This window comes from Empidonax traillii, unplaced genomic scaffold (genome assembly GCF_003031625.1).
Source record: "Empidonax traillii isolate 1590-97213 ecotype Southwest subspecies unplaced genomic scaffold, ASM303162v1 scaffold44:size1908036, whole genome shotgun sequence".
Taxonomy (NCBI): domain Eukaryota; kingdom Metazoa; phylum Chordata; class Aves; order Passeriformes; family Tyrannidae; genus Empidonax; species Empidonax traillii.
The window spans coordinates 1,345,645-1,366,806 of NW_020955237.1; the positions used below are offsets into that span (position 1 = coordinate 1,345,645).

General features: G+C 38.3%; 1 protein-coding gene across 5 annotated transcripts in view; it reads left to right on the forward strand.

Annotated features, from left to right (window-relative positions):
* CPLANE1 (ciliogenesis and planar polarity effector 1) overlaps positions 1-17,075 on the forward strand; it is a 55,661-nt gene extending 38,586 nt beyond the window's left edge. For 2 of the 5 annotated variants that reach the window (XM_027878708.1, XM_027878709.1), the window contains exons 36-54: positions 668-797; positions 1,737-1,791; positions 2,939-3,043; positions 3,531-3,623; positions 4,568-4,680; positions 4,858-5,056; positions 5,321-5,565; positions 6,192-6,285; positions 7,174-7,341; positions 8,211-8,324; positions 8,896-8,926; positions 10,244-10,375; positions 11,217-11,382; positions 12,892-12,953; positions 13,398-13,553; positions 13,697-13,809; positions 14,150-14,233; positions 15,952-16,121; positions 16,510-17,075. In XM_027878708.1, coding sequence (XP_027734509.1) covers positions 668-797; positions 1,737-1,791; positions 2,939-3,043; positions 3,531-3,623; positions 4,568-4,680; positions 4,858-5,056; positions 5,321-5,565; positions 6,192-6,285; positions 7,174-7,341; positions 8,211-8,324; positions 8,896-8,926; positions 10,244-10,375; positions 11,217-11,382; positions 12,892-12,953; positions 13,398-13,553; positions 13,697-13,809; positions 14,150-14,233; positions 15,952-16,121; positions 16,510-16,650 — 2,371 coding nt within the window. In that variant the 3' untranslated portion in view covers positions 16,651-17,075. Of the gene's footprint in view, positions 1-667; positions 798-1,736; positions 1,792-2,938; positions 3,044-3,530; positions 3,624-4,567; positions 4,681-4,857; positions 5,057-5,320; positions 5,566-6,191; positions 6,286-7,173; positions 7,342-8,210; positions 8,325-8,895; positions 8,927-10,243; positions 10,376-11,216; positions 11,383-12,891; positions 12,954-13,397; positions 13,554-13,696; positions 13,810-14,145; positions 14,234-15,951; positions 16,122-16,509 lie in introns of those variants that run through there. The other 3 variants (XM_027878710.1, XM_027878711.1, XM_027878712.1) reach the window with 3 other exon arrangements.
* Positions 17,076-21,162: the final 4,087 nt, after the last annotated feature.

Here is a 21,162-nt window from a genome sequence, read left to right on the forward strand (position 1 = left end):
GTCACTGTTAGTAGTAATCTTAAAAGAAGGGTTGTGCTCTTTCAGTACAGTTCAATATTTAGGCTGGTTTTTAATACAGGCAGTGATTAATCAGCAAAATTCCTGCTGAAGCAGTATTTTCTTTGTTAGGTATCTTACTATTTATAAAATTTGATTTATTTGTTGTTAATTGATTGCACAAGAAGTTAAAACAGTTTGTTTGAGCTGTTTACATGTCCTTGTTCAGTTTTTATAGAATGTTGATAGAATGTTATAGAGTAGAACACTTGCTTTTTTCTGATTCGTTGTTGTCTTATAATCTACTTATCACATATTACAGAAGAATTGCAACATTTTGAGTAAAATAATTAGAAAGTTTCTGTGATAACTGAAATTTGCCTTATAGACTGTTTACAGGTATTTTGTGTAGTAATTATTACTTATACACAAAACATAGATGTGGCATGTTGTGTGGTTTGTAATATTTAGTATAAATAGCTTATTAGATAAATAACAGATTTTAGTGTGATGGTTAGTATTTTTATGAGCTCCTACAATAATTCTGTATAGATTTCAGATGGGCAAAAACAGTGCTTTGAACTGATCTGGATGCAACAGTTCTGTTTATCTTTTCCATATTTAATTCAGTGCACATCTTATTCTTTATCTGTAATTAATATGTTGACAGGAAAAAGAAGCGTAATAAGAAACAACTGCAAGAGAAAGAGAAGAAGAAGAAGCCAACTGTGTCCTTCTGCCCAGAGGCCTCCATTATCACTATTAGTGACACAGAAGTGGCTTCTGAATCAGATACTGGGGTATAGAATAATGTTTCTTACTTTGCCTTTTTCCATTCAAGTATTAACAAAAAGGGAAGTGGAAAACTATAAACCAAAATAATAATGTACATCTCTTCTAGGCTCTAGCTTAGAAAGGGTATATATATATTTAATTCATGTACTTGCATTTTCTGTAAACAGTAGATTTATTTTTATGAAGTATTCTAAGATTGCTGTTGTTTTTCCTGGAACATGAACTTGTCTGTCTTGATAGGATGTAAGTCTGTATGTACATTTATAGTAAAAACATACAGAAATGTTAAGCAAAAAATTATGTTTAGCCTAGTAGTAATACTAGGACAAATGACAAAGGCATTACTCTTTTCATGTGGGGCTATATGGATGACAGTGTAAAAGTAATAACGGGAAGTGTGAAATCTCAGTTCTGTCTCAGCCCAGAAACTGAGAAAAGAAAGTCTTTATCAGGGTGAGTTCTTCATTTGCTAATGCCTTTTTGATACCTTTTGGGGATTATCCTTGCAAGTGCCAGATTTCAAAATACAACACTACCAGATTCAAAGCTACATCACTACCCAGAGCAGCAGGCTCTGTTTTTGGTCCATACCATACCTTCTTTGAGACTTCACTCCACCACAGCAGCTGGAGACCTTCTCCAGAGCAGGGAGATATTACTGAGGGGACAGCAGGAATAGCACATACTCAAAGAGGAATAAAGAATTTGTGTTACTGCAAATCACCCCGAGGTATGTATGAGACTGTCACATAGCCAGTAATTCCACTGAGTTGGAATGGATCAGAAGAATTTAGAAAAAGATTAAGAAAAGGAAATTACAATAGGGTTCTTTCCCCCAGTCATTACTCACACAAGGTATATTGAATAGTTAAACAGCATCCAGAAAGCCTCTAGTCTGCATTTGAACTACTTTTAATGATGACTCTTTTTTTTCCTTATATTAGGATCACAATACAAAATCGACATCTCACCCTCAAGACGATTTGTTCATTTCAATGGGCAAGTACAAGTCTTCTCAGTGCTTTGAGTGCTTAAATAAAAAAAAAAAAAAAACAAGGACTGTAAGTTTGTTAGATTTCAAAGCAAAACTCTGTGGTCATCAAGATGTTAAAAACTTGTATCATGTAGTCTATGGGCATTACAGCTTAATGCTTTATGATATCTTTCCCCAGACCTTTCAGGATGGACAACAAGTTTCTAGACTTTCTTAGGGATAGTGAGTTTTTAGGGGATTGATGTGGAGAGACGTGCAGGCAAATTTAAGATCCTATATCAATTATCTGAAGACTCAAAATAGTTCCAAAAATTATAGAAGTATTTCAATTTTTTTTTTATAATGAGTAGTAGTCTTGTATTTGTGATTAAAAACAATTGAGTTAGTGAAATAATAATGTAAGTATGTTGAATGAATTTCAGTAACTATGGTTTCATGATAACTATGGTTATGGTACCTTTTACTTCCAGTAGCTGTGGTTCACAGTCATTTCTGTTCATGTGATTTATCAGAATAGTGCTATGAACAATGCTTTTTAATATTAAATGAGTTTCTTTTTTATAAGAAAGATAATATTCCAATTTTATTTGCCTGCATAGTTCAATTACACAAAATTTAAGGCTCTTTTAAAAGACGTTCAATGTTTAAAATGTTTATAGCTTGCAAAGTTAAGACCATGCCTGTGAAAAAATTCTTCTTTCTAGTATTCAGCACAATATTCAGTCTTATCACAGGACAAAGTGCAATCCATTCTCTAAATAATGGTTTGCAAACCTCTGTAGAGACATCAGTAAAGAAACTAAGGTATACACGTCATAAAAATTTCCCCCCCTTTTGGACTGTGAAGGTGACTTTTATTTTACAGCATACTAAAATATTGACTTTAAAAATCTCATACCTAAACTGAGCCTTGATTTTAATTCAGTGTAACATTGTAAGTCTCAATATAGTTACCTATTAGCATTAAGTAGGTAACATGAACTTTTCTTGGAATCATTCCTGAGAAATGCTTAGAGAGAAGTTGAAAATATCTGTCAGGAATACAAAGAAAAAACTGTTGGAACCCATAGTTTCGAGTTAGTATCATTGCTTACAAGAGTGTCTGATTCTTGTGTTGTTTGTAGACACCCATTTTGTATTATCACATTTCAGACACAGTGGAGGAACCAATTATTACTTCAGCAGATTTGCATTACATGGCTTCTGTAGGGAAAAAACCAGCAGAAACCCAAGATGCAAGTACAAATACTCACACAAGTAAGTGCTACCTGCAGAAATCAACTGCTTCTGGTGTTGCTTCTTTCTAGTTGTGATATTTGGTCAGTTTTCAAAATGCAATAAGATTGCAAGGGGGAAAAAAGGTTTTTGTGCTCCGATTTTCTGTTTCAAAAAGAATTAAACCAGAAGCCACTGGAATATAAATTACAAAGCAGTAGTTAAAAATTTCAAGTAAAAATATTACTGATGCAGTTATATAAGAGTCTCCATATGCTTTCAGTAAATCAGTTCTGATGTGACTTTTTCTGAAATCTTTGCCTAACTTCACTTGCCTCTATCTAAACGCATTTTAGACAGTGTTTCACCCTGTGACTAAAATTGTTTCCCCACTTCATCCACCCTGACTTTTCTTTGAATGTGAGCTGTCAAGTCAGAAATGTACATTCAGATAATGCCAGCAGTATCTTTACTTTCCTTACATTCATGCATTTTAATATTGGTTTGTTTGGTTTTTTTCCCAACCAAGCACTCAAGTCGTATCAGGATTGTGGAATCAGTGGTGAAAATGAGATTTCTGAAGTTCAAAAAAATGAGTCAGCCCCATCTGTTTCTGTGCCAGGTGTGGTTCCAGCCTCTCTCTACCTCATTTGTTGTTTGGGAAGTCTATAAAAATATAGCAATTTTAACATGGGTTTTGTGCATGAGGTGGCTTAATGCAGGATGTAGATAACACAGTAATTTATCTGACTTCTTGAAACCCAATACAAAATAGTTATAATACTATTTATGAAAAGTTTGGCTGGAATTTTTCGTGGAGCTGTGTACCTATGCCTTTGCCTTCCTGTATGAGATTATTTTGTGGATTTTAGCTTGATTTTAGTACCGCTTACTCTTCGGGTTTTGGTGTAATGCAGACCAAAAGAATTGACCAGTGGGATGTTATAACAGATTACAGCTCCACATGAAATTGAGCTGCAGTAGCTCAGCTACTTATACTGTTGTTTCCCTGCATCTGCTAGATGCAGGTTATAATGTTCCAGTCTCAAATAGGAATTTTATTCTCAATCAGTCATATTTTGGACCAGTTTGTAGAACAGAAAACAGAAGGTAACTGAATTTGGGCTAAAGAAGACCTATTTTGGTTTGGGTTTTCTCCCCCCATTTTAAAAATCCTTAATAAATTGAAGTATATAGGTTTCAGTACCTAAGTATTTTCCCTATGGCACCAAATGAGCATATTAATTTTTCCATTGTTTTAAAATTCAAAAGTTTTTCCATTTGAAAATAATTTTACTACATCACATAACTTATTTGCAAATAGCTTTATTAGAGGTCTTTCTAGCAGGAAAATATAATTTCCTTGGATCAAGTAAAGATGAAGGGTTTTTATTTTACTTAGCTAGGATAGACTTGGAAATTAGTAGCAATTTAGACTGCAGCTTAGTCAAAGCTTTTCTTATCATCTAGAGAATGCAGAGTTGTTTCCAAATACTTAGTCTGAAGTTTTGTGGCTTTTACTGTAAAACTGACTGTATAATACTGACTATTGTTGTTTTCTCATAGAATCAACTAGCACCCCTGCAGTACTACCACCTGACACATATTTAAACCTGAGATTTCCCACTGAAGTGAAAAAGAAACCTTTACCATCCTTTCGGTTAGATGCACCTGATTTGGTTAGTAATTCAATGTACATGTTTGTCTTAATTAGTTTGGGTTCTTTGTCTCCAAAACAAAAATCCTTTCAGCTCGAAGTTTTAAGAGGTAAACACAGAATATGGTTAGCAATGCCCTGTAAACAATATGTTCAAAACACATTATGCAAAATTCTTCATAGTCTTCTTGTTGTTTAGCACGAGCATGAATATATCAGTGTGACTGACATTGAAGATAGTGACATCCTTAGCAATTTGCCCATGATACCTGAGTCTGCAGAAGAGATAGATGCTGCACAGCAGAATGAGAAGTCTGAAATTCCATCTACTGCAAAACTTCACCGCACAGCAGCTTCTGTTACTAATGCGATTCCATGTGAGACTCTTCAGAAGCAAGGTAAATCATTTCATTTTTAAACCCAAAGAAGGCAAGACACTTTTGTTATAATGCTCCCACAGAAAATCTGCATCTTTCCCCAAATTATCCTCTTGCTTTTTTAGTATTAAATATCAACATTTATACATTTGACTTCTTTTGTGATGATTCTTGGCTCCTAGAACCTACCCTTATGTACAACATATCTATGCCTGATTAGCTGCAGTATTGACATGCTTGCAGTTTATTCAATGATTTGGTGCATTGTTTTTTTTGTATTTCAAGGTGACCATCAGAAAAATGTATCAAGCCAAGTGCAAAAGGAAGATAAGAAGTCAGATTCTGCTACAGATAGTGTAACGTGGAACATACTGCTTGAAGATGACAGAACTCTTCCTTCTTCAGAGCTTCCATCCAAAGTAGTTGGCAGAGAATACTTTTCCACAAAGCAGCAGGAGATGAATATGCAGTTACAGACACTCCAAAACATGATAGAAAATATGGAGCAGGATTTCAGAAATACTAAACTGGTGAGTTCTGACTGCTAGTTGTCATTTTTTTAAACAGTTTATTTTGTAATTTTTTTGCAGCTAAAGTCAAACCTTACATTTCGGAACAATGTGTTCTCAAGTCTGCTTAGTATCTATTGAGAAAGACTGAAAGTAATATACAGTTCTTACACATCTAGAGCTGAATCTGTTAGCTGACATAATTACTTAAAGTGGGTTAAATGCTGGCCAGAATGGCCGATTTTAAACATCAGGAAACTTCTGACTTATGAAGACTACTGAAATATTTTAGTTTCTGTGGGTTTTAGGTAAGATATATTGGAAAACTTCATCTACTTGAAAAATAAAAATAATGTGATGGGTAGGAGTAAAACTGTTCATGCAAATAATTGAGTTTATATGTAGTTTTCTCAAAATAAGGGTCCAGAAGATTGAACTTCTTAAATGAAATTAATCTGCTTGAGCTACTTTGATTCTGGAACTATTTTTGTTTGTTTGTTTTGAATCAGGAAACAGCATTAAAATGTTTATAAAATTCTGAGGAAAACAGTTTATTTACAGTATATTTTGCATGAATATCTGTGCTGAAAGTCTCAGAAATACCTTGAAGAAAGTATCATTACTTAGTTTTTGGATTTCTTTTACAGTTAGTGAAATTAATAGAAGACATTGAAATGGCTACTGATTCAGACCTTAGTGCTCGTCCTTCGTTCTCTGAAGCTGCTGAAGTCAATGATGATGGTATGTCTTCAGTTAACAGAAAGATAACGCATTTGCAACTGAATATTAAACCTGTCTGACTTTTAGTTAGCGCTGAAGTTTAATGCGATCCCAAAAGGTGTCACTGAAATATAAACCAAAAATACTAGAGGGAGAAATAAAATTAAAGCTAGCAAATCTGACTATTAGGCATATTGCTTTAACAAAAATGCATTTGAAAGTATCTGTAAACCTTGATATATTCCAAAACCATAATACAGGGCTTTAAAAAAGATGTATTTCTATTGTATCATGAAATCAAAACATGCTGCTTGTAAGTGCTTTACTCACTGATGTAAAACAGCGATACGAAATTTGTCCCCAGGATTTATCTTTTCATGTGTGTGAAGAAAGCTTTTTTCATGCATCTTTGGTGGCTATCCAGTTGTAATATCTGTATTTTATTAAAAGCTTACATAAGCTTAACTGTTTATTAGAGCAGATGTAATGAATAATTTATTGCTTAAATAACAAAAGACTATACAGTACCTCCCTAATTGTAGCTACTGTACTGTGCCAAGAACATGGTCTAATCTTCTTATGGAGTTAACACAAAGCCATGTGATAGAACCAAATCATGGCTATATCAGTATTCACACGTCAAACAATATTTAAGATGTCCATACCCTCGCACAGAGCAACTCCTGGTTCAGTCCTTTCATTCAGTTCACGTGTGCAGGACTGGCACACACAGCACAGCTCTGGAAGTGCCCTTTCAGAGGAAGGCAGAGCTGACCTGAGTTCAGGTTGTTACAGGTTTGACAGATGAACTAAAAATGCCAGTAACAAATATATATGAGTGATAGTTTTTGCATTGAGAGGATTTTCTTTGGTCTACACTGATTACTGTATTGATTGTTTTTTTCACAGAATCGGAACATTATTTGAGAGGCATGATTTTTGAAGATGTTATAGATGATCAAAAAGAGGGCTTAAACTTGGAATATCCTGTACCCAGTTACACTCCAGTGAAAGTACACACCCCTGCCTGTGCAGCCTCGCCTTCTAACTTTCCCAGTGGCATGAAGTCATCTCCTGGTATAATCTTTATTATATATTTTTTTTTTCTTTTTCACCTTTCAAAAATAAGTAGACCTTTTCTTCCTGGTATAATACTTTTTCATTGCTGTTACACAGGCTGTTATATAATGACAATGAGCTTATTAAAGTCAGTTATCAGTCTTTCTGGATTGCATTATTTAGAATGGCTTCATTGATAAGGAATTTATGTTACATGACAGAACAGTATCACTAAACTTTGCAAAGAATTCAGCAGTGAATCATACTTGCACTGAAATTCACTGTTATTAGAAGAAAATACCTTTGGGTCTGTTTCTCAAACACATCACTGTGCTGATTTGTATTTACTTAGTTAATTGGAAGGGGTGCAGTGTCACAGAACACTCAAAGCTTCCTCCAAAAGCTGTCTTTATCATCTCTGTCATCTTCCTGTGTTTAGGGAGGTGAGATCTCAGTTTAATCCAGCCGCATCAGCAAAATCAATTGGTATATTTCACCATAAAGTAACTGCTTTACTTTAGTGTCTGTGTCCTAGAACACTACTTTATGAGGTCTCATTTCATTTTGCAAACTGAGAGCAAATTGATTTTTGCAATTGGGAATATTGCAATAGCATTGAAAGGAGAAGGAAAAAATCAGTCTGTTGCTTGAGTTTAAAAATGTAGTGTGTTATTTTATGTGCATATTGCCTGCATTGCTTGCAGTCAAGCTTCCAAAAATGATACATTCTTTCTAAATGTGAACATGCATTAAGTCAATCTCAAGCGGTGTACACACCCAGATAAATTTTGAAAGTAGTAATGCAGTTTTCTCTATAAATATAAACTTGTTACTAGCAAGCTTAGAAAGCTATAGGTGATACTAAGTTACAACTATAATTTTCTAAGGTGTAGAGTTTAGTTCAGGAGGGAAAGCAATGCTCTTCCATCCAGGACATCCATACTGCTCTTCAGTTGCATCTCATGAATTCCAAGCTCCTTCTGAGTTCCTGGCGTCTTCAAGTAAGTGTCAGTTGCCACATCCAGTCTCTTCTTAAAAACCTCCAGGAACAGAGAATCCACTACCTCTCTGGGCAGACCATTCCAATGCCTGATTGCCCTCTCTGTAGAGAATTTCTTTCTAATATCCAAACTAAACCTCTCATGGGAGAGCTTGGGACCGTGCCCTCTTGTCTTACTGAGAGCTGCCTGGGAAAAGAGGCCAAACCCCACCTGGCTAACAACCTCCTTTCACGTAGTTGTAGAGAGTGATGAGGTCTCCTGCTTTATAATTAATTGGAACAGATAGTTCCCAATTAGTTGGTCATGGCAGAAGACTGACAACAGTGATATCATCATCCTAGCAAAACTATCCACATCAGCCAGGGAGCTGTTAATTGTGTTCTCTGGAGAACCTGTGCTAACCTGACAAGCAATGACGTTTTCTCACAGGCCATTCAGCCTATATACAATATGGACTTATTTTTAATGTTGATATAGTTTTGTATTTTATCCCACTGGCTGTTTAACATATGTATGATTATTTTGTGTACTATTGTAAGGATTTTATTAACAAGGATTTTTTATGTTTCAGGCTCTCACATATGCAGAGATTTACATGATAGGTATGTGTTTTGAGATTAGTTTTTTTTTAAATCTGTTAATCAAAGAGGGGACTGTCAGGGTGAAATCATTTCATAAAAATCAAGGCATTAATTTTCGAACTGAATGAAAGCCCTTCTCTTAACTAATTTCAGGCATTTTTTTCTGATTTTTGTAGTGCCTGTTACATTTACTTTATACAAAAGCTGCAGGAGCATTAAAGTTCTTCTCTAATTACAAGTAGCAGAGCTGTTAATGCAGATGGTCTGTTGTATTTGTTATTTCTCCTATTTGCAAGCCAGCTTCAAAAAAGTACATGCAATCGCTGCTAACAGTTGTCTACCAAGGCCAAGTATCACCAGAAAGTTTTTGAAGTGTTACCATATGAAAAGTATAAAGCAACAGACTGAAGATTTCAAAACTGGAATGAGCCTATGCATTAAATGAAATGGTCTGACATAGGTATTTTTTACTGTTAGCTGCTGTTAATCTTCTGGATCCAGTTGTGCAGTAGAAAACCATAGCTGGCTTTCCTTTCTGCCTAATCATTCTGCTCTGTTACCCACCTTTATTGTTTTACTTGAAGCATAACAGTAAACTGAATGGTTTATCTTATTGCTCAGGTAATTTTGTGGAACTCCTTGCTGTGACAGAAGTAATTAGGGAGTGATTACTTGGCTGGAGGATGGGTGTGAGGCAATAAACTTTAGCAGACAGTGATTTTTACCCAAAGGAGTAACTTGAAACAACTGTAGCTTGTAGTCACAAACTATGACATTTGCTTTTTCCTGGGAGCAACTGATTAAAAGAGAGGAAAGAAATGGGCCGAATTAAAATGGGCCAAAGGTAAAACTATCCTCTCACTTTCACTGATTCTAGCTCAGAAGATCACTGAGAGTTGAGGCTCCCTAAACTCGTAGTATCCCATAACCTTATCTCAGCATGGGCAGTGGTACAAACCCTGTGGATGCTCCTGGCTGCCAGCTCAGCCTCCTCTGGGCCAGCCCTGTTCACACACTGCAGTGGAGCTCAGGCATTTCAGCTCTGGATGGGGCCAGACTTCAGGATATATGTTGGCTCAAGTGTACTTGATGACAGCAAAGCTGAGGGGAGGGCTGACACCTTTTGAAGATGGTACATCTACACACATGGTCCAGGTATTGCTTGTGTGCACTGACACAGTAGAAATGTGGGGAAAGAAAATCCAGTCTAAAGGCCCTGTGTAAAGCAACCTGAATATTGTCATTTTAAGCATGCGAGAAAGGATTTTAGCTTGTTGTTCTCACAGTCCTGTTCTACATTAAACTGGTAACATCTTTTTTCCCCTACCTGACTTCAAGCTCTTTAGAAGATCCCCTGCAAGTTACTGTTCCAAGTGGTGTTACAGACATCATTAATGATCTTGTAGTAGAAAGTGACATCTCTCTGCCAGAGCTGGGCTTTACAAAAATGCAAGCTAAGAAAATCCCTAGGTAATACCATGGTTATTTTTATTATGTGCTAGTTAAATCATTTTAACCTTCTTTGTTATTCTTCTCTTAGCTTATACCCCTAAACAGTGGAAGCAAGTATATGGTTGGAGTTGATGTTAATGGGACTGACTGGTATTAGAACTGTTTAAGAGTGACAAATTTACTGGCTTGTGGAACGTGCTAGTTGTTTTCTATTATTTTGGTTTTGAAGTTCTTTTCTTGATCTCTCTTCTACCAGCTGTAGGCTGGGGCAGAAGTCTTTATATACAGCAGACTCAGTTCAGCAAATGGACTGGGGCCTTCTAAAGAAACTCTGAAAGACAGAGTAGAAATTTGCTGTCAGTAGCACAGCAGCTTCAGAAGGTTCCAGCCACAAACTCCAGCTTGTTATGCTTCCCCTCTTGATGGAGATTTCTACACCTCCTAAGTGTCAGTTATAAAATCAACTGTGTTCTCTCCTGAGAGAGGTCAGAGTGGCAGCTGTTTCCTACTCCTGTTTGTGATATCAACTGGTGACAGTACAAAAAAATACAGCTGATCAGGATGCCAGTCTGTTGCATTGGTGTGACAGGTCACATTAGTTTAAGTCCAGTCCTGTTAACAGAATGTAGTTGACAACTAGAAGAAAAAATTCAAGAAGTGTCTTGGAAATCACTTGTGTGCCAGGATTTTATGAAGCAAATTTTTGCAGAAGAAAATTTCCCCTGTTGTTCATTACTTATGCTTCGAGTTGAGTCAGAACTTTAAAGGTTTACAGTATTTTTATTATATCATGTGTAGTTGCCATAGTTTTCAATTTACAGGATGTGCTAGATTATTGCTTATTCACATCTGCTCTCAGGGTTCATGGTTTTGCTGCTGCACATTCTCAAAAAACAGAAAAGGAGAGGAAAGAGATACAAACATGGATGAAAAGAAAACAAAAGGAAAGAATGAGAGAATATATGAAGAATCTGGATGAGCAAAGACAGAAAGAACGTAATCCGTTCAACCTAAGAGAGAATGTGGTAAGAATAATGGGAACTTGAAGAGTAACTGTTACATATTGTACAAGTGTTGCTTATTCAGGTTAGATAGTATAAAGGCTGACAGGGATTTTTTTTTTTCTATTTTAATTTTGGGGTTTTGTATGTATAATTTTATTTTATTGGAACTGGACATAGTTATGTCCAAAGAGATCAGTGAGCAAATACACCAGTGATCTTCATAGGCTGCACTGATGACAATTGGCTGCAGGTTGCAATTACGACATACAGTCCTTTAACTGTAATGGATACAGCTGCAACATCCACTGATGAAAGATGCATTTTGTCAGGGAGTGAGAGCTACAGCAGCTGTTAAGATGTGTTTACATCTTATTTCATCTTCCTGCGCACCTCCCCAAAAACCTCAGTGGATTTAAAAAGCAGAGTTCAGATGCCAGCAACCCTTTAGGAACATGATTAGATACTGAGGGCAGCCGTCACCCACACAGAAGTGTGTGCAATTATAAAGGATCAGCAGTAAGTACAAGTTTATGGCCTGATAAATCTCTTCTGATCTGCACTGTGCTAGAAATAACTGGAGGGCGAGGTTACAAAAGCTGTTCTGAATACTCCATCAGTGTTACTTCTTGAAACATGCACTTGTCATCTGGACAACTTCAGGACCTGAAAAGGTGCTGCTGATCAGGGGAAGCTCTGGGGTTACAGGAGATGAGACATAGTAACAGCAAATATACTCTTTACTTGTTAGTTTAAGTCAGGGGATGGTGAAAATATTTTCAGGCGGAAGCTCTGCTGGTTTTAACTCCCGAATAGCAAACATGTAACACACACAAGTTTCCCGTTACTAAATAATTCAATTACATGCACTTTTAGATAGAGTAACAGATTTCATCCATGTGAAATACATTATTTCCCCTGGTTTCAAATAGCCTTCCGGAATTGAAATGGTCTGCTTTTTTGGAGGTGATTCAAGAAAAATAGGTCCTGCTTCTCTCCCTTTCTGGTGTTGCTATCCCATAAATATATACTTGTTGCTTTTGTCATAGGCTTTTCTCCTGAAATCATTAGTGGAGGAATTCTCAGATTTTGGTGTGTGGTTTGGGATGGGCTTAGCTTTTTTTTTTTCTTTAAGAAGAAAGCGTTGAAAAATTCAAATTGTACTCTAGCAAACACAGGTCAAAGTGCAACCTTCACCTGTTTTTTAAATTAGTTATTATTAGGAATGTCATTGATTTTCAGCAGACTTAGAGGTGAGGCCATTTGAAGCTTTGAGCTTGAGAGTGAAAACATCTCTCTAGGAGTGTTAATGTTTTAGAGTATATGACTTATGGAAGATGTGACTGCAAGCTTTCAGTATATTTTTAGAGACTATAGAGGCAATCTTGCCTGAATTTTCTGGTAGGGCTGTATGCTTTCATGTTATTTTTCATTCTGAAGAGTGTCCTAAGCAGTAACATTTTGAGAGTGAGAGATTAGAATGAGACCACAGTACATAATAAGTTAATGATTTTTATGCTTTTTCTTAAACAGCATTATAGTCCTACTTCAAAGGATATTAGAATGTTCCAGAAGAGGAAAGAAGAAAAAGACAAGTAAGTTGCTGTAAATATAACTTTCGATATCTTTATTTATATGTTAATCTTCCAGTGTTAAGAAAGAGGTAGTTTTAACTATCTTGTCTCTGAAACTACAGATATGAAAGGTATTTCAAGATGTTTCAACCAAAAGCATAAATAATTGATGTTTGTTTTACCATTTAGGAAAACCCTGAGCGTGTTTCATCCTTTGACTGGATTTTTCACTTCCCAAATTTCATTGTTTCTTTTTTTTCTTTTCCCTTACACCGACTCATTCATTATGTCAAACCCATTGGTAAGAAATGTTTCAACTTTTTGGTAGTGATCTTAAAAGGTTTAGTACATCTTCTGTGAAACTGCAAAAAAAGGTGCTCTTCATGTAGCCTTGCAAGACACACAAGCCAGCTGCAATGAAATGAGTGAAAGCATAAGGTAATGTGTAACATTATTTCTCCATAGAGCCCTGTTATCTGAACATCACAGAATGAGAATTTCACAGGCACTTTCTCTGATGAATGAAATGTTATCTGAAACACCATCAAATGATCTTAAAACTTTGTCCAGCACCAGATCACCTCAAGGGTACAGAAGAAGGCATATGGCATCTAGTAAAGGGTAACAGCTCTTACGCATTAAACCTGCTCTTGTGTCTTGGTGTCTTTACCACACTTCAAATTGTTGTGTAGAGGAATGATAGGTGGTAGACAGTAGTAAGTATTTAAGCTTTAATGCTGTGTTTGTGCTTTTTTTTATTGTAGAGGGCATCTGAACAGTCCTGTTCTGTCAGAAAGGAGCAGAATTGCTGCAAAACCCAGCTTTGGTCAAAGAATACACCGTTGCACCCCAGCTCTTGGTTTAACACAGTCAATGGGTAAGAAAGAACTTCCTTGATGAAGGCACATCCTGGAGATGATCTTCAAGCTACTGCTGCATTTTTGGGAGAGAGGAGCTTTAATATCTGTGTAGAAAATTAGTCTTAGAATCCTAGAGGTCTCCTATTATGAGGCTTTTGCAACTATGTTGTCAATGACCTGTTAAATGATGGGAGTTACCTTTCCTTATCACCTCTCTCTAAATCCAAAGTAGCTTAAATTTCCATAGCAAGAGTGGTGGGTAATCCAGGAGGCAAACTCATAGATGAAAATTTTTAAGCATCTTTGAGTATATTTGATCTGCTTTTAGAAGAAGAAATGCTATCTTTGTCTTTCCAGGAAATGCCTGTATGGCCCTACAGAAAAGTACTTCCAGAGGAAGACTGAGAAATGCTGCAAACTGTCCTGTTGATTCTAGACACTGTAAGTTATGTAGAGTAATGACAGAGTGCACCTACATAATACAGGGGGAAGTAAGAGACAGAGAACACATTTCAGAATGGGTTCTCTTCTTCAGAACGTGGAGATGACTGAGAGGGGACCTCATCAATGTCTGTCAGTAACTGAAGGAGGGGTGCCAAGAGAACAGAGCCGGGCTCTGCTCTGTGTTGCCAAGCAATAGAACAAGAGGCAGCGGGCAGAAACTGGAGCGCAGGAAGTTCCACCTGAATATGAGGAAGAACTTCTTTACTGCGTGCACTGGAACAGGTTGCCCAGAGAGGCTGTGGAGTCTCCCTCACCGGAGATATTCAAGAACCCTCTGGATGCAATCCTGTGCCGTGTGCTCTGGGATGGCCCTGCCTGAGCAGGGAGGTTGGACCAGATGGCCCACCGTGGTTCCTTCCAGCCTTACTCATTCTGTGGTTCTCTGAATACATCCTGCCTCAGACAGAGCATTAGTTTGGAAGAATAAAAATCATCATCTTTCCCCCTCATAAAAATCCTATAAAAAGTTGTGAAATATTTAACCAATCACCTCTGTTTATCTTCTGCATGGTTTTAGCCATGTGGCATTTTCAAAATCTGAAAAAATGTGCTAGATTTCAGTGAATTCCTGAAACACACATTATGAAATCATGAGAGACAGAAACCTTGAGTGTTTCTTTCAGTTGAAACCCACAGAGAGAAAGTTAATTAGAAGACCAAGACACAAGTATTGTGCCTCTCCCCTGCCTTTCTGTTCTGCTTACTCTCTGAGCTCTTTGAAGTAGAAATTGTCTTTATTAACCCTCTGTACAGTATCTAGAGAAGATATGATTTTGTCATAATGTTAGCATGGAAAAATTTGTTACTAAACAAAAAAACCCTTTTGGATTTTAGTGGTACTTTTTGTCATGCCTGTCTTTGTAGGTCTGGATCCACAAAAGTTTCCTCTCATAAATATTCCATCCTAATCAAAGCCTTTAACAGATGTAGTACTTGTTAGCAGCAGCAGAATTTCTGATCAGATAGAAAAAGAATGAGGAGAGAAACAACCTAAAACTTAGGAGATACTGTGGGTTGATACCATTCTGCCTTACACCAGAATTATAGTGGTGGCATAACTGGATAGCCAAATGTTTGTGTATTTGAGTTGGCAATGCAAGAAATTGAGAGAAGCAATAGTAAGCAGAAAGGACACTTCCTGAATCACTCTACACATGGAAAGTAATTTTCCTCCTCCTTTCCATACGTTCTCTTGTTAAACTCTGTATACAGGTTGATCTTTCTCTGATTTTCTGGCCCCTTCTGTATCTGTTTCTTCAATATCCCCCATCACTGCTAAGGATTTCATTAAAGTTTCATGTCTTCTAAGAGGCATAATCCAGGACTTGTTTAGTTTAGTCCCCTGTCAAATAATGAAGCAATGTCCCTTTTCTGGGGGGACTGCACCACAGAACCTGGGTGCTCTAGGCACTGTGCATGGTCCTGTTCCACTCTGTGTTCTACCCTGAGAAGATAGTTCAGAGCATGAGGCTAGAGCATGAACCAGCCTTTTCTCACACTGGTTCAAGATAGAAGGGCGTGCTGTTTTCACATGGATTTACTCACAGCTTCAGTTCTTAGAACCTGCAGCTTCTGTTCTTCGAGAAGTTTAAAGAGATTCAAAAGAAAAGAGCAAAAAGTGTTACAATGCTGTGGTTGGCCTGTTTTCTCCTCAGCTGCCGATTACGGAGTCAGCAGAACCTCAAAACAAAAGCCCCCACAAGTTGCCACTGCAGTTCAGACAGAAGATATTGATCAAGAGAGTGATCGAGACATAGGAAGTCCTTGGACTGTGCCTGATGATATCCAAAGAATACTTCAAGATACTCATGACTCCATATTTCAGGTAGAATATGTACTTAAACTAGGAACTATGTGATACTTGCAATTTAACACTTTCTTTCCTTCTGCTTTATTTAAAATGTGGTTCTCTGTTTTAAATATGTGTGTGGGACAGATGCAGGACATAAACGAATGGTGCTTCAACTGAACTACATTTTGTCTTTCAAACAAAGTCATTCTTGTGAGCTGTGAAACTGAATGTCCTTTTTAGCAGCTGCGTAGTTACACTGTCCTGATAACAGGCACTGGTTGGAGTGCATAAACAGGAAAATAGATTGCATTTGTTGCAGAATAATCACATGACTTGATTAGGACATGTTTGAAAAGGGTGGGATTGTTTCTACTGTCCATGAATGGCGCACTTTTCGTCTCATGTTCTCTCCCTCCCACAGGCCCCTGCAGAGCATCGTGTGAGTTTCTCTCCTCTGGGCAGTGTCAACACTGACAGCGTTTCTGAGAGCACAGGAAGTATCCTCAGCAAACTGGACTGGAATGCAGTTGAGGCCATGATAGCAGATGTGGAAGATAAGTGAAAATTTCCCAGCCACTGTGCACTTCTAAACAGTTGCCAGTGTTTGATGTCACTAAAAAAGCAATAATTGTTCTACTTAAAAATGGATTGAGTCTTGCATTGGCTTCCTTCTTAACCAGGGTGTAAACTGTCACTGCTTTCAATCTTGCCTAGATGAAATTCAATTCCTTAATGTGTAGGTTTCTTTCCATATGTCTTCAGGTCAAGAAGAACTAAATATAGTCAGTAAAGGGAGACCAACAGTCTTAAACAGATCCAGGTCAGCTACTTTACTTAGAAACATTCATAGGTACAAAAAATGTTATTCTATTTTAAGAGTACTGCAAAACTGTTTTACTCCTGTATTTAATATTTAACATAATTCTGAAGTTATTTTTGTAACATGATGGTTGTGATAAACTGATTAAATAAAAGTGAATTTGTTAGCTTCTGCTGTAGATGATTTACACATGGAGCACTCCCACTGCTTTGTACCACTAGGACTGTACGTGTGCACATACACTACCCTCGTTTTATTATCAGTCCTCAGAATCTGCATCAGTTTCTCTCACAGGAGTGACCAGATTGGAAAACTCAGTCTTGGGTGTGACCATCTCCAAATGGAAAGGGCCAGTACCTTCCAAGAGTCAGCCCAAAGCATGAAACTGTGACTTTGCTGCCACTCTGGAGAAAGACTTTGAGTAAAGAAATCATCAGGAAGTAACTGTGAAAAATACTGTTTTGTCCAAATATGAAAGTGTCATGACCACAGCCAGCCGGGAGAAGGAAGAGAAAGCAGTCAGTTCATTTGATTTTAACAGTGGGGAAGGAAATACTTTAGGTGCCTCCTGATCCAAAGCATCACAGATCACTGGAACAAGGGCAGAGAGGCAGTTCAAAGGCTTCCCAGTCAGGAGGTCAGGGCCAAATTTGTGCTTTGCCTGAGATGAGAAGGCAGCAGGTGCAGTAACACCCATTGCTAGCGTTGGGTGCTGTAGAAACCAGACAAAGACAAAGGTTGCTGGGACCTGCTGCCAGGGCAGTGGGCACTGGGACAAGTTGCTTGGATCAGGGGGCATGGGAGTCTTCAGAAGGTCCTGTTGCTGAGATGTCTCCCACAAGGACCCGCTGCCGCAGCCAGTGCCGTGGCAGCCTGTGCCGAGCTCTGTTGCCGTGGGCAGTGCCATGGCAGAAGTGCCCCTTGCTGAGTTTGGGCACCATGACCACCATCACTAAAACGTGTTGCAGAGGTAGGGTGCCATGGCAACCAGACACTGAGGTATGTTGCTAGGGACCTGTGCCATGGCAACCAGCACTGAGCCCCAGTGCTCAGGGATGGTGCCCTGATAACCATCCCTTAAACCTGTCATTAGGGTCGAGTTGCAGAGCAGCTTTCCCTGGGACCCTGTTGCTATGACCAGGTGTCATGGCAAACATCCTTAATACCTGTTGCAAGGATCGAGTGCCGTGGCAACCATCAACAGGATTTGCTGCTATTGTCAGTTGTCCTGGCAACCATCCTGAGGTCCAGTTCCCAAAGTCCTCCCCCAGGGAGCGAGAGATGCTGCAGCAGGATGTAGAGGGGGCTGTGCCCAGGGCTTCCACTCCCAGGCAGCCAGGGATCACCCAAGAGAAGGGCTGACAGCAACGAGGACCCTCCCAGCCCCACAACTGGGAGCCACCACTGATGCTGGGAGGGGCCCCCGGGCCAGGCCAGGCCAGGCCAGGCAGCCGGGACTCAGGATGGTCCCTGAGAGGTCCTGGCCCCTTAAATCTTACTGTTGTGCAGTGTGAGTGGCACTGGCATCCCCACCCTTTCCCTGGTGCTACACCCAGTGTTTCCTCATGGACACAGCCAAAGGTCTCTGCACTGAAGCCAAACTAAGTTGTGAAACATCAGCTGCAGAAAGATGAACACATCAATTAGTTAAGAAGAGACATAAGGAAATACAGAGTAGGAAAATGTGGAAAATAGAATATATATATATATATATATAGTGTCATGCATACTTAGAATAACCTAATAAAAAATGAGACATGGAGGAAAAGTATTTTAGAAGGAAGGGTTGATTTTTAGAACAGCTCAAGTGGAACAAGCTACAGCAACTTTCATTTTCCTAAAGAACAGTTTTGCTTTTTTGGGGTCTCACCCAGTAAAACACTGAACTTCCTTTAGAAGTCTAGTAGTGTGACATTTCCATCTGAAAGATACTGAAGTTTCACACATTAAACACACAATTATGTTTATTGGGTTAAATCATATAGAGAATCTGTGTTTTGTATGCCATGAGTTTTACATTTTAATATATGTTTTGTCTTTGGTTTCTTTGGTGTTTTCAGCTTTAAAAACCCAAAAGCAGCTTAATTCAGGACCAAACTTTCTTGTAGGAAGTTAAAAAACCTCCATCAAAACAGAGGCAAAACAAACAAACCAAAAAAAAACCCAACCCCACAAACCAAATCCTAAAAAGAGGTATTGAAGACAACACTCACCACCAACCTAAAAATCACAAGGTAAATTAAGAAGATGAAGAAGACCAAGTTACAAAAATAAGAACATACCACTTCAATAGTTTTTGTTCTTTAATATGAGTCTTTATGATAATAAAGAAATTGGTATTTACTGGTGGCTGACATTAGTTATGCACCTTCAGCAGAACTGAGTCTCTAAACCAGAGCTCTGGCTATTTAACCTGAGACTACTAAAAAGATTTCAAGCTCTGTGAAACAGAGCTGAACATACACAGGGCTGGCCTTTATGTTTTGGTTTCAACACCAGTGGCCAGTAAAGAAGGAGAAATAAGTATTTTCAAGGGGAACCTACAAGGGAAGGTGGTTGACTTCCAGGCTCCTTAGCTCCTCAACCTCACGCTCACACATTCTGAAGGTGCAAGAGAGTGTCTTCAGCTGTGGAACAAGAAATTGTGTGTGGCACTGGAGAATGTACACAAGCTAAACCTGCACTATGATTTGTAAAATTTTGGAAGAGAAAGGAACAAAACTCCACCAACACCTACTTACCCAAACAATAAATACAACCCTAAATTGCTTTTGAAATCATATTGTGAGCTTCAGGTAAGACAGATGAGGTAAGGCACCAAAAGACTACCCTGATCCTCAACTGGGAATTTTTTAAATACACTGAAATTATGGGAAGTTCTTTCTTTTTCTGATGTAGAGAGACAGAACAAATAGATGGAAGGAAAGTTCAGAAGGTACACAAATTAGAAAAGGGCCTGCTGAGAAAAATACATGCCTTGTTATGACCATCTATGTGCACCCTCCTAAAAATGTGTAGTGTGACATTTAAGGAAGTGGCCTGAGGGGGTTTCTCAGTCAACACTTAAAAATCAAAGGTAGTAAAAATTTACACTAACCATGGAGGATCCTGTAATTATTGGTTGCCCAACGACAAAAAGTGTGTAGAAGCCTGTACATGGCAGGTCTGGGAAGTTTGGTCTAGATGACTTGAAGGCTGAACACAGACTTTGTAACAACTTCTGCACCAATTATTTCATGTGGATGTCAATATGAGAGGAGGAAAGGAATCTTTTCTGTCTCTTTCTGGAGTAGGGCAACAGTAGTACTTTTGTACAGCAAATAAAAAGAATTGATGAGGAGTGATGCGAAGCACAGAATTTGAATCTGACCTGCAGGTTTGTATGTGGAGATCAAACAGTAACACAGAACTGCAGGGATGCATCACACAGAAGGTGTTTGAGGCTGACCTTGAGTCTGAAAATCCATCTCCAAGTGGGACTGTTCAAAATAAAAAAGCTCCATAAATATGAAACAAATGGATTTCCTCAAGGAATTGTTACACTTTGTTTGCCTGTGCTCACAGAATACATTTATTCTAAGAAGGAAACACAAACCCATTGAATGTCTCCCTCCACACATGTATTTCTGGCTTATAGGAACTTAAGTGCAGTTAAGCAATATTTCTGTACAACAGTAAATCCTAACAAGAGAACAAGATATGCAAAATAAGAGACGGAAAAAAGACTGTTGCCCAAAGAAAACCCAAGTCTTCAGTCTGTGCTTGTGAAGTCTGAATGAGAAGCAGACTGTATGGTTTCTCAAAAATAAATTACATGTAGTGACAACACTGGGCTGTTTCCAGCAAATTTTCTAGCCTTCTGTTGTTGGGAAGAGAATTACAAATAAGGGATAGGTAAAACAAACTCAGAGGGTATTCTGGAGAAGGGAAAGGAGGAAGTGCATTGAAAGTGAGCTGATTTGATAAACAACAGTGTTGGGGAGTGAGGTTCACAGCTAACGGCAGTGTAAGTGGTACCCACCCAACGTGGTTTAAGTGCTCATTACTAGAGCTTCCTGCAAGACAGAGGCTGCAGGACAGGCACAGCAGAAGGATCCTTTTAATAACCAGTCCCCTGGGGAGGTGGGGATGGAAATTTCCTTTCTAGGTTTTAGGAAGCAGGATCTTGTTTCAGAACAGAAATAGGAGCCTTTCAACACATCTGCACCAAGTACAGCGATGGAGAAAAGCTCTTTTGAGGTCAAACCAGATTGC